The sequence below is a fragment of the Lacerta agilis genome, chromosome Z (genome assembly GCF_009819535.1).
Source record: "Lacerta agilis isolate rLacAgi1 chromosome Z, rLacAgi1.pri, whole genome shotgun sequence".
Lineage (NCBI taxonomy): Eukaryota > Metazoa > Chordata > Lepidosauria > Squamata > Lacertidae > Lacerta > Lacerta agilis.
This window is the reverse complement of record NC_046331.1, coordinates 24054371-24081487: the sequence shown is the minus strand read 5'-3', so window position 1 is coordinate 24081487 and position 27117 is coordinate 24054371. Positions and strand designations below refer to the sequence as shown.

Here is a 27117-nt window from a genome sequence, read left to right as displayed (position 1 = left end):
CCCTGAATTTTGCAATCCAGTTTGCTAAACACAAATGTGTGCAGAACATCATAATTATGAAAAAGTATGCATCAAAATTAACATATGCGAAAATAACATACAAAAAGTGCATTATACTAGAGAAAATTTCTTGTAAGTATGTCAGGAGGAAGGAATGTAGAAATAACAAAATCGAAAATTCTTTCTAGTAGCACCTTAGAGACCAACTGAGTTTGTTCCTGGTATGAGCTTTCGTGTGCATGCACACTTCTTCAGATAAGACTATGGCAGACCAACACGGCTACCCACCTGTAACTGAATGTAGAAATGTGTGTGACCTTTAGAAACAGATGCAGAAATGAGGCAAACCAAAACTGCTAATCCCTGACCTCAACATGTGGATAGGTTGATGTGGGAATAGGTATTCGTTCATTCCTTCAGGTACTCAGGTCCCAACCATGTTGTGCTCAGAAATGGACAGTTAGGCTGCATGAAAAGTTTCATTCAGATATTAAGTGTACTTAAAAGAAGTCATCCTGAACTTGTTCATGTTTAAATAGCTCAGCAGAGAGGAATGCTGCTCTTTTCGAGGTCAATAGCATTTTCTTTCTCACATCACTGATAATAAACCAAAGTCAAAACAAAATAAAAAATAAAAAAAATTCCTTCCAGTAGCACCTTAGAGACCAACTAAGTTTGTTCTTGGTGTGAGCTTTTGTGTGCATGCACACTTCATCAGATACACTGAAACGGAAGTCACCAGACCCTTAAATATAATGAGGGAGTGGGGAGGGGTATTACTCAGAAGGGTGGTGGGAATGGGTGATTGGCTGATGGGTGTGGAAAACCTGTTGATGACTGTTAACGACTGCAATTAGTCCTAAAGGAAAAAGCAAGGGGTGAGATGGCTAAAGATAGCTTTGTCATATATAATGAGATAAGAATCCAATGTCTTTGTTCAGACCAGGTCTCTCCATGGTTTTAAGTTTGGTAATGAGTTGCAATTCAGCAACTTCTCTTTCCAGTCTATTTCTGAAATTCCTTTGTATTAAGACAGCTACTTTGAGATCTTGTATAGAATGTCCTGGGAGATTGAAGTGTTCTCCTCACTGCCAATGGGGCAGGGTCTTCCACCCTGCATGAGGACATCAGGCTAGTTTAGGAACCACATGGCACACCAGCTCTATCCTCTTGCTATTTCACCACTGTTCCCTTCATACTTTTAGAATTTGAAGTTGACAGAGCATAACAAAAATAATAAATGCAACTTGAATTACTTGGAATGATGCATCACCAAATTGGGAGGGGTGGCTAACATCCCAGAGGACAGGACCACACTTCAAAATGACTTTAACAGATTAGAGAACTGGGCCAAAGTGAACAAGATGAATTTTAACAGGGAGAAATGTAAAGTACTACACTTGGGCAAAAAAAAATGAAAGGCACAAATACATCTGGCTTGAGAGCAGTACATGTGAAAAGGATCTAGGAGTCTTGGTAGACCATAAACTTGACATGAGTCAACAGTGTGATGCAGCAGCTAAAAAAGCCAATGCAATTCTGGGCTGCATCAATAGGAGTATAGCAGCTAGATCAAGGGAAGTAATAGTACCACTGTATTCCGCTCTGGTCAGACCTCACCTGGAATACTGTGTCCAGTTCTGGGCACCACAGTTTAAGAAGGATACTGACAAGCTGGAACGTGTCCAGAGGAGGGCAACCAAAATGGTCAAAGGCCTGGAAACGATGCCTTATGAGGAACAGCTTAGGGAGCTGGGTATGTTTAGCCTGGAGAAGAGAAGGTTAAGGCGTGATATGATAGCCATGTTCAAATATATCAAAGGATGTCATATAGAGGAGGGAGAAAGGTTGTTTTCTGCTGCTCCAGAGAAGCGGACACGGGGCAATGGATTCAAACTACAAGAAAGAAGATTCCACCTAAACATTAGGAAGAACTTCCTGACAGTAAGAGCTGTTCGACAGTGGAATTTGCTGCCAAGGAGTGTGGTGGAGTCTCCTTCTTTGGAGGTCTTTAAGTGGAGGCTTGACAGCCATCTGTCAGGAATGCTTTGATGGTGTTTCCTGCTTGGCAGGGGGTTGGACTGGATGGCCCTTGTGGTCTCTTCCAACTATGATTCTATGATTCCGAAGTTCTACTGTTCATCAGGCCTTTGTTTCAACTGGATACTAAAATTGTTAAAGAGGTTATAGTTTTTGAAGAGCTGGACCTTTAACACAACAAAGAACTAAGCAAGTTAAACTGGTTGGGCAACTGTGAGCCAAAGTGTCACTTGCCATTTCATTCTAACTGTCTTCCTTCTGTGACACTATTTCCTAAGGCAAGTTTAGTATACTGAAAGCACCTTCTTTAAACAAGCAGTATAGCTCAGGGAAATGCTTTTAGATACAAAACTTACCATAAAAGGAAAACCTTCTCATCTCCAACCTGATATGCTTTAAAGTTTTCCCAATGTGTTGCTGATCCGGTGAGTTGTGGGTGTTTTAGTTCTGTAATGATCCCAAGGAGGAAAGTTACAGTAAAGGACAAATACTGTGTCATGCAAGATCAGTGGCACCTTTTTGACTGGTGTGGTGTAAACCAGTCTAGACACATTGAGTATTTTACACAGAGGTGGGCTGACTTCAGTGTTTATGATTAGTTTTTATGATGGTTCATTGCTATTTTCATTAGAACCACTAGCAACCTGCCCATTGTGTCTTGGAAAAGATGCAGAATAAGTAATAAACAATATTATTATAAGCATAATAAATAATAGCAATAAATCAAGTTTGCATATTTGGAATCTCTTAACTGGTAAGACATAGCTGACCTGAGTAAAGCACTCTTGCCAAAGAACATAGCAACTGCACCAATGCATTTAATTCAAGTTGTGCATCTTAGTGTTTAATGCCCTAAACGACTCAGGCCCCAAAAACCGCTTCCTTCCCTCCATATATCCTCTCAGGTGCTAAGATCAGTAGAGGAGGCCTTCTTGGTTGTTCCTCCATCCTCGGAAACTCAGAAGGTGGCTGTTATGTATTGAAGTTCTCACCGTAGGCCACTAGGGGTGTTGTGTATATAGTTTCACTCTGCCCACCGTGACTGCAGTTCTCACTCAGGTCCACATGCAAATGAAGGATTGAGAGTGCCGTTCACGGATTGGGTAGCTAGAGAGAGTTGTTACTGTTGCATGTTACTGAGTACTATATAAGCAGGCTGCCTCAGCCCTTCAGTTCTGTTCTGTTCCAGCCTGAGAATAAAGAGAGCTGCTTGGAGAATCACTGTGTCGTCTGCTATGTCCACCCACTACTTAATAGCGGCGACCCTAAGCTGTGGAAACTCCCTCTGACAGAGGTGCGTTTGGCACCTTTATTTCACAGCTTTCAGCCATGCTTCTCACTGGCTCTGCTTTGAACCCCAAAGTGTTTCTGCCTGGCCGAAATGTGTCCTTGAATTCTAATAATGCCTTTTGCTTGGTTGAGTGGAGGATAGAAAGTGGTGTGTGTGTGTGTGTTTGTAGTTCCAGTGGCGTAGCAAGGGTTAGGGTTAGGGAGGGGTGTAGGGGGCGGGGCGCCCTGGGTTCCAGGGGAGGGGATGACACTCCCCAGCCCCTCCCGACACTCACCGTCTCCCGGCACCCCGTCCGTGCTGCTCCCGCGGCGACCGAGTGAATGGGGCAACCCACCCACCCGGCGGGTCGCCTGGTCACCACAGGAGCAGCAGCGCCAGGCCGGATGGGCTGCGCATGCGCACCGTTTCCGCGCATGCCCAGCCTGCCCCGATGTGCATCACGACGTCGCAACGCCCCGCCCCCAGGGGGGTGCCTCCGCACCGCCGCCCCAGGTAGTTCAAAGGTAAAATTTACATGGATTCTCTGCTCACTCTGGCCCTACCCACCACTGGCAGGTGGCCCTCAGAAGGTTGCCCAGAGTGGAATGCGGCCCTCAGATTAAACAGTGTTTCCCACCCCTTTTCTTCTCTATCCTCCTTCCAGGCAAACAAGAGTCCTAGGACCAGTTCCAGACTGGCAAAAACACTCAAGGAGGGCCTGTGCAGCAGGGTGGTTGAGGGGTGTGGCTGGGGAGGACAGGATGTGTCCTAGGGAGAAGCCTAAGGGTCAGATGGAAGGCTTGGAGGTCCACATTTGACTGAAGATTCCCTACCCCTGGTCTACTGCCAAACATCCAGTTGGCACCTATCTGGGTAGTTTCGATGCCTCCATGCTCTCTTAAATATTTGTGTGAGCTGCATTGTTTTCCTTTCATCCAGTAGGTACAACACAACTCCCAACTCACTGCTTCTTCCTGTGCCAGAGCAAACAAAGGGGGGGGGGGTCCTACTTTTATTAGCTCTCTTCGCCTCCTCCTGTGTTTGCCAAGATCAGAAGACTTTGACTTGAAACAGGAAGTAGCTCCCATAAAATCCTGGAGTGGATTAATTTCATTGACAGCTCTCTGCCACGTCCTGATTAGCTTTCAAGCTGGGTTTGTTAGCTTGCCACCTTGGGGAAAAGGGTGGTCTGTGTCTCTGGTTATGGCTGAACCCTGTAAGGCAGTTTTCACAAAGCTGATCTGCAAGGGCCATATGCCACCCACTCCCCAGTTGATATCTGCCCCCCCCCCCGGGTAGCTGCCATACACTGAAGTGGTGCCCACCAATCACTGCTTCCTTGAACAAATAACTCCCCTGCTCCACCAACATCAGCACATTCCTCCAGTCCTTTCAGCCATTGCTGTTCTTTTGAGCCTGAGCCATAGCTGGAGCTAGGATCTGTTGGAGTTGGGTCAGAGCCAGTGGGAGGGGGCAGAATCTAGCAATACTCAGTAAAGAGGAACTAAGCCAGGCGCTAAACCAAATGAAGTCCCACCCAGGAAGACCACAGGTTCTCAAGCAAGGTTCCAGCCCAGACAGGAAGTCTTATATAGTTCTCCCTGTCTAGAAGGGCCCAATGGCCAGCCCAGGTGGGCAGAGCCAGTGCAGAGTCTGAGAATACAGTGGTATCTCTGGTTACATACTTAATTCATTCCGGAGGTCCATTCTTAACCTGAAACTGTTCTTAACCTGAAGCACCACTTTAGCTAATGGGGCCTCCCGCTGCCGCTGCGCCACCAGAGCACGATTTCTGTCCTTATCCTGAAGCAAAGTTCTTATCCTGAAGAGTTATTTCTGGGTTAGCGGAGTATGTAACCTGAAGTGTATGTAACCCGAGGTACCACTGTACTTCACTGTGTGGGAAGTTGCTCCAAACTGTCATGTGACAAAGACACATGAGAGCAGGAACAGCTATTGGAGTCTAACTGCCATTCTAGTCTGTAACTGTCTTTCAGTGCTGTGTGAGTTACTTACCTTGACTGTGGTGACTAGTTTCTCTCAGAGTGTGTGTCAGTATAGAGAAGAGCCTGTATTCTATATGTGATCTATTTCTATTAGTAAGTTTATTTTAAGATTAATAAAAGTTTTATTTGTTTCAATGAAAACTCTGCTTAAATAATTCCCGCTGCGCGTCACAAACTTCAATATTGCACAGTTGCTCACAGAATTCCAGTTCTAGCTCCAGAATCCTGGGAACTAGTTTGTTAAGGGTGCTGGGAAGTGTAGCTCTGGGGATAAACGACAGCACCCAGGATTCTTTCTGGGAAGCCATGTGCCTTAGCTAGACATTAATCATACAGAAAACTCTTATGTAAAATACCACAGAAACTATAGCAGCCATCAGCATTAAAAAAATACTTGATTCAATCTCACTGACTCCTTTCTAACAGGTGAGAATAATGAACATGTCTCAGAGAGTCCAGAAGACAGGAAACCATTTTTACCACCAGAAGCAACAGTTTTGCCTTCCGCTATCTCAGAAGAAGAAAGGTAATATTAACAAAAGAGAACTACACACATGGAACTCATTGTCAATGAAAACTGTCACAGTCAAGGAATTGGTGTGATATTGCTTGTTGAGATTCTTATTTATACCGTTCAATCTGTATATGGGGCACTTCACTGACCGTCAAAAGAGAGGTCTTTGCCCCCAAGCACCTGCAATTTAAATATAGATGGGGAGGGGAGGAAGAAGACAACACAGAAAGTCAAAAGCAACAAGGGGTGTATGCTAATCTAATGGTTCCCAAACTCTCACACACACAAACCACTTGAAAATGGTTGATGGTCTTGGTGGACCACTTCATGGGGGTTTTCTTTTTGCCTGCTGCAGCAATTGTGATATGATGTGCTAGATGCTAAATCATTTCAAAGTGTATATTACTATTACTGTTAATTAAATTTGTTTACCACCCTTCATCCAAAGACCCCAGGGCAGTTCACAACAGAAAAAAAACACTAAATGAGAATACAAAATACGTACTGTATTTTTCGCTCCATAAGATGCACTTTTTTCCTTCTAAAAAGTAAGGGGAAATATCTGTGCGTCTTATGGAATGAATGCTGGTCCCTGGAGCTGAATTGCCCAGGGGCCAAAAGAGGATCGTGCTTTTTATTTTGCAAAGAGAAAAGGGGGTGTTGAAAGGACCCCGCTCAGCAGCTGATCAGCAAGAGATCGGAGAGAGAGATAAGAGTCCCAGCTCCCTTTCAGCCCCGCCCTCCATTGTTGAATGTGCTGCAGAGGGAGGTTGTTTGTTTCCCCAGTACATGTGACTGGCTGACTAGATTATCTGTCTGGAAACTGTAGAAAAGGCTCCCTTTCCTTAACCTGCAGAAATGTAAGTTGAACCCCATAAAAATGGGGCTTTTCCTCTTTGCTTTTCCCCCTTTTCAAAAGGAGCTTTGCTTTTTCCCCTTTGCAAAACCCCCCCTGCAAAACCTTTAGCTGATCCTCAAAAAAACAGGGTTTTTCCCTTTGCAAAAAAACCCTGCCAAACCTTTAGCTGATCCTCAAAAAAACAGGGTTTTTCCCTTTGCCAAAAAAGCTTCAAAACTTTTAGCTGATCCTCAAAAAAACAGGGCTTTTAGAGGAGGAAAACCAGAAAAATATTTTTTCCCTTTGTTTCCTCCTCTAAAAACGAGGTGCGCCCTATGGTCCAGAGCGCCTTATGGAGCGAAAAATACGGTAATAAAACAAAAACAAACCAATAACCCCCCTCCCACAAGCACATTTAAAATAATTTCTTATATATTTTATTTTAATTTGAATTCCGTAGGATTTGAATGGTAGGTTTTGTTCACACACATACACACTGCAGACTCCACGAATGAAGCAGTGGCCCACATGCTTAGAAAAAGAAGACAAGTGGCACCACATTGGTCTGAGAAGGTCCAAAATGGATCCAGCATCAGTGAGAACACCCAAAGAAGGCTTGCAGTTAAGGCCTTTCCCATAGGTCTCCACCAGAGGGTTGAAGCATTAAAGTTCAGAGGCCAGTACTTCAAGACCTCACAGTTGCCTAGCCTGGCAAGTCTGTTGTCATCTTGTATGAACAGCAGGAAAAGCTGTTATGTTTTAAATACATTAGGGCCATCCACTTTAACTGAACTGCCAGTGCCTATTGATGGCAAGTAAGGTATATTTAAAGCCCATTATCCCTCTTCTCTATTAAGTGTCTGGTTATGTACTTATCAAATCAAGATTATTTCCTAATATAATTCTGAGAAAGTTCTGGGGATTATTATTTTTTACTTCTTTTTTGTTTAAAAAAGGGAGGAGGAAAACGAATTGTCAATTTCACCATTATTGTTCAGATACTAGTTAGACGAAGTATGACACCAATAATGATGAAATTTACAATTAAGTATGACTCTGTTACTGGGCTCCCCAATGGAGAGCACATGAGCACCACCATGTCCTCAGATACCCTCCTTTGAGCCTACCAGGGCACCCTATACCACCCATTAATTTATTTTTAAATGAAGGCTTTTGTGTTTCGTTGAGGAGGCGTGGTCCATTTTGGGGTGAGGGCATGCCAGTTCTTTTTCAGGAGGATGTAGTTTTGTCTGTTGTGTTTTTGGGTGGGGGTTCCTCGGCATCATTGATGTTTCTTCTGTGAAGGGAGTATCTTGCACGTGTCCACAACAATCTCTCCGATTTCCAAATGTGCCCCTAGGCCCAGGAAGGGTGGATTGACTTGCTCTGTCAAGCACTATAGAAAACCTCCTCCTACTAGCTTTGTTTTTGAAAGTCTTGCCACTTTTCCTGGCTATTTACAGTGAAATTGCCTCCTTAATCCATGCTCTGAACTTAAGCTTGAACCCTGCGGACTGTCAGGTCCTGTTTGCAGGCTTTGCAAAGGTTGGACACTGTGGAAACAGGATGCTGAACAGGATGGGCCTTTGGCCTGATCCAGCCACAAGGCTCATGGTTTGCTGTTATGTTCAGATGACATTGAAGATTTGGGGGATAGTCATGGCTACTTTCAGCTACCGGTATTTAAAAGCTAAAAATAAACCATGCAAGGAATTTTCTGCTCCGTCCTCCGTTAGGCGATAGGGAGCTCCGTGTCTGCGCCACGGGTCCCTTAAAGCCACGGGAAGAGCGTCCCGTGGACCGACGGCTTCGTGGGTCCCAGACGTGCTGTCTCCGCTCCTGATTTACCCTCGTAAGGGGGAGAATCGGGCGAGCGGAGCCCCAGCACGGGACTGAAGAAGCGACTGCCTGCGGAGGATCAAAGCAGCGATCTCGCCAGACCTGAGCACCCGGCACTTCCTACATAGAAACTTCCAAAGAAACTCTGTAAGTTAAAATACTGGATTGTTTTACAAGTTTAAAGAGCACTGCTTGCAGAGGAAACTTCAAAAGGAAGCCTGTTCCCTTTGAACTGTTTGCGCGAGCTTGGTAGCGCTAAAAGATCAAAGCCGCGGCTAACGGGAAAGTTTTGCGAACTCTGCCAAACTTTTTAAAAGTTACTTAAAAGTTGTTTAAAGGTTGTTTAAAGACTTAAAAATAGTTGATATGGCAAAAGAAGACACCGCTCCCCCTCTGGACTAGGATTCCGGGTCAGTAGCGGGCTGCAATATATTGTTGCCATTTTTTCTTTGTTGGGACTCTAGTGTTACAGTGACTGTTTACCAGTGGAGATACTTTGACTCTTTTACAGCCAGATACAAGCTATTTTAAAGACTTGGTGGTTACATTGCAAGTGAGAAACAGTTACTGGCTTGGGCTATTTAAAATAGACTCTTCTTGGCTTTAAGGAATTTACAATTTTGAAAAATCTGAACTCTTTGCCTAAAGGCTGGATTAATGGACTGTTGTGGACTCCTGGCTCAGCAGCCTCTTTGTTCTCAGAAGCTTGCTGCAGGCCACCTGGTGTTTACTTTTGGGACTGTTGGTCTTCTGCTGTGAATGTCTGAGATAGTTACTACAGCAACTGGAGTGACCTTGAGATTACAGTTGCAGAGCCCACAGGGAATGGAAACTAGATCTAAAGGAACTGGCTCTGAAAAAAGGAAAGGCTCTGTTTCCTTAACTCTTCAGGAACAAATGGAGAAACTGGTTGCAAGTGTGGCAGAAATTGCAGCAGGTTTGAAAAGTGTCACCGAAGGGTTGAAGCAAACACAAGAATCGGTGAACACTATTGGTGCATCAGTGAATACAACAGTTAACTCTGCAATAGAAAAACTCCAAGTGGATATTAAGGCCGATATTAAAACCTCCACCCAGACATTAGAAAAATCGATTGGTCAAATTGAGGAAAATGTAAGAAAGAACAGAGACGAAATTAATAAAATTGGGCAGGAGGTGACTACGTTAAAAAAGGACTCTGAGGAAATTAAAGTGGTCAGAGAAAAAATAAAAAAGGTGGAGGAAAAATTGGACAATTTAGATTTGGAGCAGATAGAAAATATTGGAACACGACAGAGAACTGTGGAAGAGTCTCTTGCTTTTCTGCAACTACATCAGAGAGAAGGAAACATCCGTCTAAGGGGTCTTCCAGAATTGGAGGGGGAAGACCTGAAAGCCTATATTGTGGAACTATTCTCAACTTTTTGGGAGTTAGAAGAGGTAAACGTCTCAGCACGCATAGTGAAGGCCTTCAGATTTGGACCAAGAGGCTCCAGAGGAAAGAAAAGCACTAAAACAGTCAGTGACTGTTTGATTGTGCTGCACGATAGACACGACAGAGACTACTTTCTGGATCTACACTACAGAAACAACCTGGTGGTACAGCAGAATAAAGTAATTTTTTACAAGGATATCCCCAGATTCTTTTTAGATAAAAGAGCTCCTTATCTGTTGATTGCTTCCCCATTTTGTCAATTGCAAATACAACAATTCCAACCAAATGTTAATCATTAAACAGGCACTAGCACCTGAGATGCTGAAACAGTTGGATGCCATTTGCCAAACTGTTTATTTAAGGCTGTAACTGCTTCCCTTTTGCAAATTGGTCTTTTTTGCCAGTTAGTGCAGGGTGAAGCATTTTGTAATCCAATTGGCTGATGGAGAAACATTGGGGGCAAGTCCTGATTTGACTATGTCAGGCCTCAAACAACTAGTCCAGACTGTTCCCTGCTAAGGAGTCAACTCCTTCACATCTGGCTGCTTCCAAGATCCAAAACATTCAGAGAAGGCAGACTGGAAGCAGAGTAAGGAACTATTTCACCAATGGCATTTAAAGTGCTTATGAGCCTCTTTCTTGCTGTTGGTGTCTCTCTCTGTTTGTAAGACAGAAACGCAGTTTATAATGTGCTTGAATGCAAGTTTTTAAAGTGATGAGAAGTTCATTATAAGCTCCCACTATTTTTGTGCTGCCTGTTACTTGAAGCATTGTGACTAGTGCCAGAAGCATTATCTTCCGAATGAGGCCTGCCTGGCACCAATGCTGACATATTTTTGGTACCACATTAAAAACCTTCCTTTTCACTCAGGTGTTGGATGGAATTTGATCCTGCTTGGACAAGCTTTGTTTTAGTGCCTCTCCATATTGCTGATTGGTTGTCCCCCCACCCAGGACCGGTGCTAGGGTTTCTTGCGCCCTAGGCAGACCAGCTTCTGGCGCCGCCCGCCCCCCGCCAAAGCCTGCTTTAGCAAGAGGTGGGGGTTGGTGGAGAGGCAAGCAGCAGTTTCTCCGCTATAGCAGAGAAGCTGCTGCTCGCCCGTCCCACCCCCGCCAAAGCCTGCTTTAGTGGGAGCCGGGGGGTGGTGTAGGGGGCAAGCAGCACCTCTCCGCTACAGCGGAGAAGCTGCTGCTAGCCCGTCGTGTCCGTGTCCCCCCCTCCCGCCGCCCAAGCCTGGCCAGCGCCCCCTCCATTTTGGCACCCTAGGCAATTGCCTAGTTCGCCTTAATGGATGCGCCGGCCCTTCCCCCACCAATAGAAGCTGGGTTTTTTTTAAAGTTTTGTATATTTTATTTTATTTTATTTTTGTTCAAATTTTGATGCTTGTTGTTTCTAACAAAGGGGCATAGCTTTGCATATAGAAGGTCCCAGGTTCAACCCTTGACAGCTCTAGGTAGAACCGGGAACCTTACTGAAACCCTGGAGAGCTGTTGCCAGTCAGTGCAGACAATACTGATGTACCAGTGAACTGCCTCAGTATAATACACCTTCCTAGCTTGGCGAGATGCTGCTGGTCACTGTAGGCAGTATTGAGCCAGATGGACCAATATTCTGACTCGGTGATACACTACATATGGTAGACCTTGTGATAGACCCCATGTTGACACACAACGCTCAACCAGCAACAGTAAGAGCACCCAGCATCTCCATCGAACAACATTGTTTGTATCTTGGCCTTTGTCACCTCATATTATTATATGATTTAGGACCTCCTCTATTCTTCTGACTGTAAATTGTTTTTACTGATTTCAATCTTGTCCGTGTCAGAATGTCACCACTCAGCTCCCATTGGAGGATTCGTAGGGCTGCATCACAATCCTGGATTTGCATGAAGTCAGGCAGGGGGAGGGGAGCAAAAGAGAAGGCAGGTTTTAGACAACAGTGGAGGTTTGAATAAAGGAAACTGAACAGTGGGGAAAGTGGTGATTTTAAACAATGGCAGAGGTGTGAGTAGAGTGGGGGGGGGGGGTGGAAGAGTGGCAGTTTAAGACAAGGTTTGACTACCGTGAGAAGTGAGCCAGGAAAGGCTCTGTTGTATTAACCTCAAATATTCCATAGCACCTTCGCACAAAAACTATTTTGCTCCTGGTACTGTGAGTTGCCTTCAACATGAAGTTCCAGATCCATTGTTGTAATTTAGAAGAGATACTTCAATAATGAGCAGACCCCAAATCTTTGTACAACACCCATCAACTGAAGTTAACCTTCTGTAACTGAACAAGTTGGCAGGATTCTGTTCACTTTCAAGACACAGTAGCATGCTGGTTGGGTGCAAAGGTGGCTGCAGAATAGGAGAATCCAGAGGGGATTGCAAAAAAAGAGGGAGGAGGAAGCATGAAAGAGGGAACATCAAAGTGTCTGGAGAAGAGGAAGGGATAGTGGCTTCATAACTGGGCAGAAGGCAGGGCTGGATTTAGATGAAGGGATGCCCTCGGCTACTCCACTTGTGAGGCCCCTCCCAATCCCCCACCCTCACAACTAGAAGAAAATGGAAGAGTGTTATAAACAAAATTGAGTGAAGCCAAGGATGATGATGGGTATTTAAAATTCTGCAATTCTCAGTTTCTCCTCTAAAGGACATCAGAAAACTTCATTCAAATTTGTTTGTCTAAGTTTGTCACTTTCAACATACAGAATGCTCAGTGTGGACAACCTCTCTTGAGACATCGTGGCCCTTAATTCATTTTTAATTCTTTTGAGTCTTGAAAAACTCCTCTCTCACAAGCAGTTAGTGACCATAAAGCTAAGAAATAGCCACAAGATTGCTTCCACATTAGGAAAGGCCAGCTGAATTTTTGCCTTGTATATAATTTGAGAAAGGTCTGTATGAGACAGAGAGTGCTCTGCTGTAAACCAATGGCTTTATCGCACATATAGGTGAAAGTGCAAAAGTTCATCAGTAAGTTTCAGGTCAATATCTTCTGGGTATGCTTCCATCAACAGTTCAACACCTTGCTGAATTTCTTGCTTAGATGCTATCAGGATAGCAAGAATGGAAAACAATTGTGCAACATCACTGTACACAGTACACTTCTTCTTTTTAAATTGGCTTCAAGTGCATCTAATATAGGAATATAGGAATAAAGGATTTTATCCTAAACTTCTCTCTTGAAGAAAGTACATCTAAGGCTTCAGGTGCACTTCTGTCATTTCTTTGCCATTCCCTCACTCTTTGTCTCCTTTTTTGTAGTTAACATTTGGCAAGGTGGCTTTTGCTTGTTTCTCAGGCTCATCAAAATCTTCTCTAATTTTCCTTTAAAAATCCAGAAGTGAACTGTACAAACTTCCACAAGAACTCAATAACAGGCCTGATTTCTGAAGGGCTTTGCTGACCTTGTGAAAAGGACCTAGCACACAGATTTATATCTCTAAGACTTTGACTGTGAACTAGGGCCCCACAAAAAAAAAACTTTCAAATTGGGCCCCACTGGCTTACTCTGGGTCTCATAGTTGCTGTGCCCGAGTTGCCCTGCCCTCTCATGAAGTCTTGGGTTTGCAATTTGGAGAGAGGAGAGACTGCCCACTGGGGGATGGGCAGGCTGGGGAGGCCCCCTAGATTTAGAAGCCCTAGGCTTCAGCCTACTTAGCCTATACATAAATCTGGCACTAGCAGAAGGTGAAAAGGGGTTCTTAGTAGTTGTAGTCTGTGGGAGGAGGAAGATGCATGAAGTTACCGCAAGGGTGGTTTGCATGCAAAAAACGGGTTGCACAAAAAGAAAGGGAGGCAGAGACATGAGTGTGAAGGCAAAAATGGGTGCAAAGTGAGGCTGCAGAATAGAAGACAAGTGGCTTCAGAAACATGGTTGGGAAGGTGAAAAGTGAGCTTAGTAGTTCTATGGGGTGGGAAGGGGAAGCTCTAGGGAGTTAATATGGGAGAGATAGCAGGATGGGAGTGAGTAAGCAAGCAAGCAGGGTCACAGTCCCTAGTATTTTAATACTGTTATAACCAATACATGATCCAATGAGATTATCCAATACATCACCATCACCATCATCATCATCTCAGGATTTGTGTCTTTGTGATAACATGTTGTTCTTTTTCTGCAGATCGTGTGAACATTCTTTGGATTCAGCAGAAGGACACAGATCCAAACCAAAGCCAAGGCTGAGGTTGTCTACTCTTCCATCCTCTGCAGAAAAGGTAGTGTGTCCAATGGAAGTGGGATTGGCATTGATTGGCAGCTGTAGATCTAGAACAGACAAATGAAAGTCCTCTTTAACATAGGTAGGGATGGGGAACCTTGTTGAAACTGTTGCAGCTCCCATCATTCCTGGCCATTGACCATACTTGATAGGGCTGGTGTTAGTTCAGCAACACTTGGGAGAGGCAAAGGTTCCCCACACCTGGCATAAAGGATACAGAATGTATGAAATCTGCTGTCACAAGGTGTGGTGATGGCCAGTGGCTTAGATGGGGAGGCAGTACACAGATTCAGAGAAGGCAGGTGTACTTTTATGGTCCCAAGGTGGAGCTTCTAAAGCACAGTGGGGCAAGGCAGCACAGAGAGAGGTTCTCGGGTGATGTATTTCATTCATATGACACTTGATTGGAAAAAAGCCCCCGGAAGTGGTTTACATGTCAGGCTTCCTCCCAAAACACAACAACTGCACCCAGATGGAATGTGTATGTGTGCACATGCAGCAGAATTGTAGGGAGAGTCTCATGAGTGAGCTCACATCCACTTTGTCTTTAAAAGCTTGGTGGGTAGGGTATGTCAACCATTGGGACATCTTTGTAGCTTCTGTTTCATTATGAATCTCTTCCCTTGGAATCATGACTTCTGCTGCTGAGCCTGTACCACTTTTAGCCTGAATAAATATCTCTGTCATCTGAGGGCAGCCATTCCACCAGACTGCCTCAGTGGGATAGCTGGGATTTGGAGCTCATTTCATCAGCTTTGTTGGAGGCCCAGCTCTATCAGGCATCTCCTGCCCCTGAACTGTGCCAACTGGTTGCTACAAGAACAATTGTTTAGAAATTGGGGTCTGAGATATGAATTTGATTTTCCTCTTCCCTCCCTGTCCCCTTTCCCTTGTGTGTTGTGGTTCTTTTTTTAAGGTTGTAAGCCTATGGGTTAGGGCTGGCTGTCTTGTCTTGATCTTATGCAAGCTGCTCTGAGAGCCTTTTTTGACTGGAGAGCAGGTTACAGATACTCTTAGTAAATAAATAAATAAGTCATATTTTCCTCTTCAGAGATCGAGCCTAGAAGATATCTCTCCAGCAGACAGTGGCGTTGGTATAAGTCCTTTCCTGGTTACCAGAAGCAACTCGCAAGGGTATGGAAAAGGTATAGTGCCTGGCGTGCTCTGGTCCATGGGGTCACGAAGAGTTGGACACTACTAAACGACTAAACAACATGCTTCATTTCTTGAAGTTAAGCATTGGGGGCTTCTTTTCAGGGAGGCACATTTATAGGGGAGAATCAGCAGGTGAAGGAAGGGTAAAACATTCCCCCTCCTACCCAGTAATTCTTCCTAGTCAATATTCCATCCCTGCATTGCCATCTGAGATCAGGTGGTAGGTGAGTGTAGCAGCTAACATGGATGGGGCCACTGCAAGGTCAAGACCCTGTGAGTTGAACCAGCAGAAGCAATAAATTGGTGGGGGTGGCCCCACTGATGCACCCATACAGCCCCAACTTCACCTCTGCTCCAGCCCCACCCAGGGCACCAGCAGCAGCAGCAGCAGCAAATGCTGGTCTCAGCTCCACCATACCGTACACACTGCCACTGGAATTGGGAATCCCAGGTTTGCTTTGCAATGTGTAGTTGCACCCTGCGACGGGGGCAGAATGCACTGCTTTCTCCAGAGCCGAAAGAACCATAGGAGAGCACAGAATGAGGACATCCACATAGCCCAGTTGTATGGTATGCACTTCCTGATAACAGTCAGTTGCCCATAATAGATTATGGGGTACCGTATTTGCTGAGTAGGCTTTCCCCAACCTGGTGCCCTCCAGATGTTTTGATCTTCAGCTACCATCATTTGTGAGCATTGGAAATGATGCTTGGGATTCATGGGAGTTGTATTGCAAAACCTCTGGAGGAAACCAGACTGGAAAACACTAGTTCAGAACACCTTGTAATTGCAAAGCAGTTGGGTGTAATTCTGTCAATGATGCTCTGAACAGACTCGGGGTTCTATTTTTGTTGCAGGTCATGAAATACCCTCAGCAATATCCACAAAGCTTTCTGAAAAGGATCTTGATGATTTTTCTTACTCAACTGGTGGGGATGTTGCAGATGCTCCTTCAGAAAGCCACACATTTTCACCAGTTCCACAGGAAGAATTTAGCCCTTCCAGCAAAATACCCGTGAAGAGGGTGTCCAGCAAAGGACCGTTCCAACCCAGCACAGTTATAGCTAATGGAGCTGAGAATCCCGAGTTTGGTCTGGCAAAGAGAGAATCACCAAAGAGCTCAAAATTACCCACCCTAGATTGGGAAAACGGCCGTTCCGTCAAACAAGGGGCCAATTATACAATCTCATCTAGCAGCAATAAAGATGAGGAGATTGGTCTGGATCGGGAACACTTTAAGAACCTGAAGAGCTTTTGGGAGAAGGGTGGGGAGCCCCTCTTGGCTAATGATGTATCTGAAATCTCAGCAGAAAAGGCCAGTACCACAGAGGCCAATGGAAGGCCATCAAGACTGAACCAATCTCTCTCAGCCCAATCTAATAACAGCCAAAACGGTGATGACAAGTTCACTTCTAATACACACCCCAAAGCCAGAATCCCCTACAGGAAGCCAGTTGCCTTGTCTTCTAGTGAAGATGAGCCCACTTACATAGCTCCCCCAAGGAAAGGATCGGGATCTGCAATCCCCCGGTCCACATATGGCAGAAGCAAAGGGGCAATGACCAACAGAAATAGCCTAAGTGATGGGAATGGGAAGCAGTCTCAAATGGAGGAGGAGAAGAAGGTACCACGTTGCACAAGGAGATCAAAGTTGCCGATTCGAGTGCCATCAGTCAAAATAGAGGCACCAGCTAAAGAGCGGACTGGCATCATTTTTGAGCCAGAGACCCCTGCTGACGAGTTTGTCATGGCTGACGAAAGCAAACGTAAGACTGATTCATTAGCAGGTAGGGTTCAGATATTGATAGAGTCTGTATCTTCAGAGGATCTTGATAAAGTTGGTAGCACTGTGGAAATAAGTTCTGACTTGGGCTCTCAAGACAACCTGGAAATGGAAAAGAAGCAGCTTAAAGATAGGCCTAGTAGCCTTGCAGAGGATCCACTACAAAACGAGGCTGTAGATGAAAGAGGAGTCGCTCCGGAAGTGGATTCTTCCATGCTTTCAGGTACTGATGCTTTGCTAGTTATACATAATTTTGTGCTGGGCGATACAAAAAACCCAAAAACCTGAGGTTGTACCCAGATAAGTTGGAGTAGACTCATTAAAGTTAATGGGCCTAAGTTAGTCTTATCCATTAATTCCAGTGAGACTAATTCTGAGTAAGACTAACATGGGCTGCAACCCTGTACCAACATGCACATATCACATTGCCAATCAAACGTAGAAAATATTGAGTAAAATTTTGCCATCTGTTTAAAAATATCTAGGATAGTTAGCTACCATCATATGCATCTTAAACAACAATTAATCTACAATTTGGTGCCTTATCTCAGCTTACCTATAAACAGCCATTTTTATTTTTGGAAATCCAACCACCATAATTATTCCTCCAGTACAGTTGCCCCTTCTCTAGGCTTGCCTTCTCCAAGGGCTGGGGAGCCTGTGCCTCTTCAGATGTTGTTGGACTCCAACTCTCACCAGGCCAGCTGGCATGGCCAGTGATCAGAGACAATTATCTACTATGAGGACTGATGCTGACAGTGAATGAGAGAACCTGAGCTCTATTAGTGTTCTATCAGTGGATGGTCCAGGAAGATCAGAGTTGTAGTCTAACAACATCTGGAGAGCCACAGGTTCTCCACCCTTGGTCTGCTGAGCCATGGACTGAAAAACGAATCAGTATTACAAAGAGCTCATCTTCATTTGCAAGCTGGCAGCAACTGACCTGGGTGGTCAGCAGTGTGTTAATACAAAGTAACCCAGTGTCTGGGAGAGCTGCTGGAGCAGAACAATGTAAGCCAGAAGGCCCAGCTGTGTACACAAGCTCCAGGACCACAAGCCATAATCCAAATACCGTAAACAAAGATTAGGAGGGGAAAGCTTAGGGGGAGGTGGAAGCCACCCTGTTCAAACCTTGGTTACAATAATTCCAATGTCTTACATTGTTTAATACACACCTGCTTGTTTTCCAATTTATTGCAGAGGGAAATGAACATCATTCTCCAGCTGCCAAGAAATTAATACGCGCCAATGGCTATAGCCTTGCGAAGAGCATGGTGAACATTTACACTACCACAGAAAGTAAGTAGTAGCTTGCTTCAATCCACTGGTCTGGCTTTTTCTAACAAAGCAAGCTGGCAAAAGTTACAACACATGGAGCTGAACCTATCAGTCATACATAGCAGGCTTGACAAATCTCCTGGTTTTGCTGCCTGCTGGAGAATAAGGAAAGAGAATAGGGTGGAGGAGCCCAACCATCTGGAAGGCCTTTCGAGACATTTGCAGCCCACCTGCCTTCAGGTGTTCAAAAGGAATACGCTCTTAGAGTGGAGTGGGGGCTGTGCATGTTAGCCCTACTCCTTCCCTGCCTCCCAACATTAATTTCAGTGGAACGGGAACATCAAACACAGTGCAGAAAATAACGTAATTGTTAAGGTAACAATTGTGAAGTTAAAAAAAAAATAGCTACATCAAATATCGGTCATACTCACCTGATTTCCATTCCTGACTTCAAACGAACATGTGTATTGCAATGATTCCTGCACCCGTTTCCAGCAGAATTCTGTATCACCCAGCTAAGTCTGGCTTGGCTAAAACACCCCAGGTCTGATTTGGTAAAATTTGGAAAATCAATTAAAAATGATTTGGCAAAGGGGGAAAAGGATTCCTGAAGAGTTGGAATCCTTTCTTACGAGCTCCCACACCAGTAGTGGATTCATAAGGGGTTGTTTTTACTTACCAGTGAAATGCAGAAGTAGTACAGGATGACATTTTGTTAAAGACAACATGTGGACAATGCAACAGCAACAACCCCTCTGATCATGAACACCACCAATTCTGTAACAGACTCCTAACTATTTATCTACACAATTTATTAAACCCTGTGCCTTATTTACACTAATTTCACCGAATGCTTTTGGCAATCCAGCAATTTTTATTTCAACCAACAGATGGTGCTGAATCCATGCGTAAACGCAGGTACTATATTCCTCTAACTGTTTTAGTTGCCATGCCTTTGTCATGGGCTTTTTAAAGGCAAGAACTCATTGGAACCCAGTTCCAGTGGGTGCCATTTCTGTTCCAAGAGAATGAAGAAGGTGTTCATGGTGAGTTCCAGCACCTCTTTTTCTAGAAAAATAGAAAATGGCTATTGATGTTTTTAAAAAGAAACAGACTTAAGAATGTGTGAGTGCAATCTAACACATATTTTTTTAAAGCTGCTAGGTTTTCCACAGTCTCTATATCTAATGGTTTAGACAGATAATAAAACTGGTTTTCTTGCTTCAGAGCACAGGATACAATCTTCATGTTGATATGTTTTCTTTAATTGTTTCCAGCGTACACTAAGCCTCAGGTGCCAAACCACCAGTATCTTGAGCCTGAGAGAGCTAAAGACTTCAGCAAATCCACTCCTCTCCTGCTGTCCGAGGTAGGACTATGTTGGTCTGCCTGTATCATGTTTACCATGTCCTTTTGCTGCTCAAGCTGCAAGTCCACCAAATATTTACAGGACTTTTATACCACTTTAACAGTCACATCTTCCCTGCAAAGAATCCTGGTAGCTGTAGCTTGTTTAAGGGTGCTGAGAGTTGTTAGGAAGCCCTCACAGGTCAGCAGTTCTCAGAACTTCCTGGGTAGTGAGGTAGGAAAGCTGGAAAAAAATTCACAGGCAGCCAATTAGTCCCTCCTAGCAGGAGGCTTGGTTTGGTCAGAATTGGGCATGCACTTCCAGAGTTAACAAGAAGTACATTACTTCTGGTAAATGACCCACAATAGCCACTAGAGGGCTAAGAAAAGATTGAAAGAACCACTTTCAAGGGAATGGACTTGAAGATGAAGTAGGAACTGTTCAAAATTCTACCCGAGATTAACTTGATTCACATTTAGTGCACCTAGCAATTATGGCATCTGCTTTCTGGTGTTTTTGAACTGAAACAGTTAAACTTCATTAAACTGGACATCTTTATTCCAAGCCCTGCCTATTTTAATAAGAAAAATCAAGTGGATATCCCCCTTCCCACAAAAAGCATTCTGTTGCAATAATAAAAATCAGGAAGTCAAGAACAATAGTCATTCAACAATCATCTTCTGCTTGCACCAATCACATCCCTCCATCCTTTCAATTCCCATTGCAGCAAAACACTCAAACATTCCATGACCAATAATTAATACCTACCTTGGCTTGATTTGCAGACGGAATCAGACACAGCTTCAGAAATCAGCTTCCAGTTCAGCAGGCACAAGAAGACACCCAGTGTGGGGAGCCACTCCTCTGATATGGCCTCCGTCTCCTCGGTAAGCAGACGCAGATTTAGAGGAACACGATTGATTCGGTTGCACTGGGCATGAAGCCGCAGGAAATGTTGCAATTATTATTTAGAATTGAATGGGGGGGTGCTAATTCTGGCATCACACGGGGTGCCGCTGAAATTTGAGATCCCAAGGACCAAGATCTGGACCAAGAACATCTAATGAAATTCATGGCTGAGAGAGTATTTGAACCCTGGTCTCCCAGGTCCTTGTCTGATACTCTAACCACTATACCACACTGGCTCTCACTGTCATTTGTTAAGATTGCTGGGAATTGTAGTTCTGGGGAGGGGGTAAACTACAGTTCCCAGGATTCTTTGGGGGAATCCATGTATTTTAAAAGTATGTTGTGTGCACAGACCAAGTTGGGTCATTTCTCCACATTATAAAGCAATCCCGAACCTATAGACCTTCTAACAATGAATGAATGTCTCTCTTACACCTTGGACAGGTGAGTGGCAGTGTCCTGAGTGTGTACAGTGGTGATTTTGGGAGTGTCGATGCCCAGGGACATGTTCAGTTTGCCCTGGATTATGATGAGAAGAACCGGGAATTTCAAATTTTCGTTTCTCAATGCAAGGACCTGGCCATTGTGGATGAGAAGAAAGGAAGGACAGACCCGTAAGTGGAGATTAAAATGTTGTAGTAATGTTGTAGCAAAGCATACATTTCACTAAACTCTGGAATTGGGGTGGGGAGGGAAATAGCACTGTCACTGCCAATTAATTGTAAAAGTTTTTTTAGGACTGGATTGGACAGTATCTCTACCTGGTCAGTCCCATACATATGGAAGGGAACCAGAGCATAGCTGCTGACCTTGATTCCATTACATGCCTGCCTCTGGCATCCCTGGACATCTGCTCAGGACCATAAGATTCAAATGTTGCCTGCACAAGTAATATCTAGAACATGTAGGAACAGCCTGCATAGTCATTTACCAGAGATTATCTGGGAAATTTGCCATGTGCATTGGATTTTCCACATGTAGGTGGAAAATTGCAGCCACACATGGACATCCCAGGAGGGAAGTAATCAAGGACTCAGAATGTGTATAGAGGGCAGGTGTGCTGTAGATTCATCTTCAGCCCTCAGTCCACAGATGTTCATAAAATCATAGAACTGTAGAGTTGGAAGGGTCCCCAAGGATCATCTAGTCCAACCCCCTGCAATGCAGGAATGACAACTAAAGCATCAATGACAGATGACCATTCAGCCACTGCTTAAAAACCTCCAACAGGGGTCAGCAAACCTTTTCAACAGGGGGCCAGTCCACTGTCCCTCAGACCTTGGGGGGGGGTCAGACTATATTTATGGGGGGGCGTGAACGAATTCCTATGCCCCACAAATAACCCAGAGATGCTTCTCGGCCTTATGGCTAAGATCAAGTGTAGCATTTTAAATAAAAGGACACGTTCTACTCATATAAAAACAAACTGATTCCCGGACCGTCTGCAGGCCGGATTTAGAAGGCAATTGGGCCAGATCTGACCCTCGGGCCTCAGTTTGCCTACCCATGACCTCCAAGGAGGGAGAGTCCACCACCTTCCAAGGGAGTCCATTCCACTGCCGAACAGCAGTTCCCATCAGAAAGTTCTTCCTGATCTTTAGTTGGAATCTACTTTCTTGTAACTGGAAGCAGTTGATCGTTGGACTACAACTCTCATAATCCCCAGCCAGCTTAGAAATTGTGGTCCAACACAACATCTGAGGATCTGGACTGAATAATACTGTGCATTTAGCTCTTCTCCATGGCTAGTGGGCTGGTTTGACAAGAGCTAGCACCCAAACCAGCCTTTAGCTGACTGAGTAGTCCAGCAAATCTGCATAACTTTGCAAATGAAACATCCTTCATTTTGAGAGGAAGAATGCAAACATTCCTTGTAAAAGAGCACTCTGCTTCATTGCCCTACCCCAGTACAAATCTCTTTTGCCACCTCTCTCCCAGGCATACAAAAGCCTTTTGATGTCTCTTGAGTTCTGGCATGAACTGGTATCTCCAGCCTGCTTACCTGCAGATACATCCTTTTTCTGCCCGCCCCCTGCCAGGTCATGGGCAACAGGAAGTCATGGAGGACCTCAGATGGGAGATGCATCAGGATCTTTATCCACCATGAAGTTCTCTCTTCCAAACTGTGCGGCAGGGCATACCAGGCTTCGCAGATAAACTCCCTAACCCCCAAATGAACAAAAAGGAAAATATGCATTCTCCTTTAATACAGAACTGTCCATATAAAAGCATAGCCCATACAGACAGTCAATTTCAGCAAAGTCCAGTTCCTTCACACCTTCCCAGTCCCAAATAAAACATGAAAGTAAAAATCACGAGAGCATTTTTATAATATGAGCACTCCTGGATCAAGCAAATACCTTTATAGTCCAGCACTCTGTTCACACAGTGGCCAAACAGATGCCTTTGGGGAACCTGCAAAACGGGACCTGATTGCAACAGTACTGACTCCACCTGCGATTCCCAGAAGCTGGTGTGAGCATAGCTGTCATGGATAGTAGTCATCTACAGCCTTCTACTCCATGAATTTATTTATTTACTTCGTTTATTTTAATTTCATAAACTTTATATGCTTGATTGCAAAGCAGCCCTCAAAACAAGCAGCTTACAAAAAGTACTAAAGCAATTGTTATCAGTAACAGAAGTTTAAAACAACCATTTGAAACATTTTCTTAAAAAAATTTAATAAGGTTAAAACCTATTAAAGCACAAGCCAACATGCTGCATATCTGGGTAGGCTTGCCTAAGCAAAACTGTTTATCACAGGCACCATAATAAAGGTGCCTGCCTGGTGTCAAATAGACAGGAAGTTCCAAAGTCTGGGTGCTGCCACACTAAAGTACCAATTTCTTTAAAATGTGCATTGAGTATTAGTATGTGGCACCTGTTATACTGCCAGTTCTGCAGTTCCAAGCGGTCGAATGGGTATATATGGGGTCTTATGGGTGGTGCTGTGGGTTAAACCACAGAGCCTAGGGCTTGCCGATCAGATGGTTGGTGGTTCGAATTCCCGCGACAGGTCCCTGCAGTTTGAAAAGCACGTCAAAGTGCAAGTAGATAAATAGGTACCACTCCGGAGGAAAGGTAAATGGCATTTCCATGCCCTGCTCTGGCTTGCCAGAAGTGGCTTAGTCATGCTGGCCACATGACCCTGAAGCTGTCAGGGTCCCGGCTCCCTTGGCCTATAGAGTGAGATGAGAGCCGCAACCCCAGAGTCATCCACGACTGGACCTAACGGTCAGGGGTACCTTTACCTTTATCCTCTTTTAAGGCCTTTCAAGTTGGTGACCAACCCTACATTTGTCCCTGGCTCCACCAGATGAATTATAACAGCACAGACACTATGTTGACAACCCAGCTGTTGCTGACTGTCAGACGTCTCCTGTTTGTATGCAAGATCCAAACTGTGTTGAATGTTAACTCGGTGGCTGCCTCTTCACAGGTACGTCAAAACCTACCTGCTTCCAGACAAAGCACGGATGGGCAAGAGGAAGACGTCTGTGAAGAAAAGAACCGTGAACCCCATTTTCAATGAGGTGTTGCGGGTAAGGAATAAATACCTAGGAAGATTAGGATTTGTGGGAAGGGAAGAGGTGGAATTGAGGATATAATTCTGAATCCAATCTCAGGCTCCCATCACACTGAGCTCAGGACCACTACTGAGAATATCCTCTAGAGGGCATGGCTGGCTGCTGGCTAGAACCATGAACAGGAATTATGAGGTGATGATACACTGTAGTATTTTGTTTCAGGTCCCATTTGTTATTTTATAAAACAAATTTGTAGAAGTATGAACTAAATGGGGCTACGTAAACAAAGTGTGCTCTTAATTTATTGTGAGCAAAAGCTGTGTTTAGCTTCAGTTGAATGGGATAACAATGATCCATATATACATATGCATCCTGTTCTTCTGTGAACTGACTGTTGGTCTCCTATCCAAGCAATTAGCCAGCTCAGTGCTGCTTAATTCTGTCAATACTATGCCCCCACCCCCAGAACCCTTCACTCAATGCTATGAGATTAGGAGAACAGAAGTAAAAACAATGTGTGCAATGTGATAAAAGTCCCTTCTCCTTTCTCCTCAGTACAAAATAGAAAAAATGGTCCTGCTGATTCAAAAACTAAACCTCTGCATTTGGCACAATGACCCTTTGGGACGCAATAGTTTCCTGGGTGAGGTGGAAATAGACCTTGCCAGCTGGGACTGGCAGAACAATAAACTGAACTGGTATATGCTCAAGCCACGGGTAAGTATGGTTCAGCAGGGACCCTGCTAAATATAGGTTCTTATATAGGGTGAAGTGCTTAATCATACGTTCACATTTTTCTTTTAAGAAAACTTCATTCTCTCTCTCTCTCTCTCTCTCTCTCTCTCACACACACACACACACACACACACACACATATCTGGAACAGAGCCAGCGTGCTGTAGTGGCTAGCATGGAAGGGCTAGGACCTGGGTGACCAGGGTTGAAATCCCCACTTGGCCATGAAGCTCACTGGGTGTCCTTGGGCCTACCACTGCCTCTCGCCTTAACCCACCTCACATAGTTGCTGTGAGGATTAAATAAAAAGGGGGAAATCCATGTACAGTACCTCAGTTTGAGTTCCTTGGAGAACAAGGTGGGGTATAAAAGGAGTGGAGTGTTGCCTAGCAACCAGTCATAATGGCATGATCCTTGCTGAGGTAACTCATGCTTTGATTGGCTATGTAGCTGTGAGGGAGTTTTCCTCAGTATGTGTTGTGGAATTTCTTAAGGCCAGTTCTAAGAAAGGCAAACTGCCTCCATTCATTTCTCCTCAAACTATATACTCTTGTTCAGCTTACCCTAGATCAACAAGGAGAATTTAAACATAATGTTAAGCAAATATCTCCATTAGTGCAGCATTTCTACTTGCCTACTGTCCTTTCCTCCCCTCGTGTGCTGTTCTGGTGGCTTTCCTGATCCTCCTGAGCCAATTTGGGGACGACCCAAAGCTCTGTTGGGCTAGTAGAAGTACTTGTGCAGGCTTCCAATGGTGGAAACAGTCAAACCTGACCTTGTTTTCATTCTCTCTCTGGACTTTGTCTATGTTCTTCAAGTGCTAACATCGTTCCCCTACACACACACACAGACACACACACACACACACCCTGTCTTTATGCTTCCACTCCTGATCACAGCCTGCCAGGGCTGCATTTCATTTAAAAACTACACTCAACTGCTATGGAAAAGAGTTCAGCATTGCCCCTCACATCTAGTTTTGCCCAGAGGCAATTTTGCTGATTTTGATGGAGAGAAATTTGATTGAATTTTCAGCATAGGTTTTCAGAATTTGTTTGGATTCAATCACCAGCTGAACTGAAATCCCTCGCTGTGGTTTTCTGCACACCATGCTTCTCACAGCCCTTTCTCTTTCAGATCCTCTCAGCCATCAATCATGTCGATCATCGGGGTGTGATGAACCTGTCCATCAAGTATATCCCACCAAGCAGTCTAGGTAAAAACACGACAGTGCAGATTTCAGAAAGCATCTCCATGTTACTAGAGGGTTGGGTACTGTGCACCACCCATGCTCATTATTATATATTATTGGGAATCAGAATGGGTTCCCCCCACCCCGCAAGCCACACTACATATATCAGGGCTTCCCAAACTGTATTCCATGGACCACCAGTGGTCCTTGAGCTTTATTCAGGTCTTTCACAGCATGTCAACATCAAATATTCATTTTGATTTTTTATTTATCTGCTTCTTTTATTTCTTACATACTTTATTGTATCGTATTGCAATTTGAATTCATTGGAACACAAGTTATACTAAAAAGGTCACCCTGGGATAGTGTGTGGAGGGGAGAAGAGCTGAGGACTGAAATTGAATCCCTAAGGATCACAAAAGAGAGGAGGGAATTTGAGAATTCTCCCCCCAGCCCAGCAGCACTGAATATTGGACAAAAGAAGACTGAAGAGCTGCTGTCGGTCAGAGGAGACAGTACTGGGACAGATGAACCAATGTTCTAACTCAGTCTAAGGCAGCTTCCTATGCAGGGCCCGTTCCACCATTAGGCAGAGTTAGAGAACCCCCTCAGATGGCATGTTTTGGTGGTTAGCAGCAGCCTCCTAGCTGTACACAACCGTCTCTGCAAGGTAGAGTTGGCTGGGAGACAGCAACCGAGCCCAGGTCATCCAACGAGCTTCATGGTTGAGTGGGGGTTTGAAATATCCTTGTCCCTAGTCATAGGAACATAAAGAGCTGTCAGACCACTGGCCTCTCTAGCCTACTATTGCCTACAGTGACTGTCCAGGATTTAAGGCTGTGGCTTCTCTCACCACTGTACTTGGAGCTGCTGGGGATTGAACCTGGGACCTTCTGCATGCAAAACGGACGCTCTGCCACTGAGCTACAGTATTCCCCATACTTAATGGCACCTTTCCTAGGCCCTGTCCACCATCAAGTCCAATGTTCTGGCCACTCCACCGCATTTCACTCTCTGTTTAGACCTGTTTTATTATAACTATGAATTTTTGGCACTTGCAA

The 27117-nt window shown here is 44.5% G+C and overlaps 1 protein-coding gene across 1 annotated transcript in view; it reads left to right on the top strand.

Moving 5' to 3' along the window:
- The window catches only part of LOC117040003 (synaptotagmin-like protein 2), a 46499-nt gene that overhangs the window by 10124 nt on the left and 9258 nt on the right, over positions 1-27117 (top strand). The window contains exons 4-17 of the mRNA XM_033137505.1: positions 3127-3130; positions 4037-4051; positions 11073-11129; positions 11836-11850; positions 14030-14123; positions 15177-15270; positions 16139-17287; positions 18265-18363; positions 19620-19711; positions 20476-20577; positions 21044-21213; positions 24042-24144; positions 24685-24846; positions 26002-26080. Of these exons, the coding sequence (XP_032993396.1) occupies positions 3127-3130; positions 4037-4051; positions 11073-11129; positions 11836-11850; positions 14030-14123; positions 15177-15270; positions 16139-17287; positions 18265-18363; positions 19620-19711; positions 20476-20577; positions 21044-21213; positions 24042-24144; positions 24685-24846; positions 26002-26080 (2235 nt within the window). The remainder of the gene's footprint in view (positions 1-3126; positions 3131-4036; positions 4052-11072; positions 11130-11835; positions 11851-14029; positions 14124-15176; positions 15271-16138; positions 17288-18264; positions 18364-19619; positions 19712-20475; positions 20578-21043; positions 21214-24041; positions 24145-24684; positions 24847-26001; positions 26081-27117) is intronic.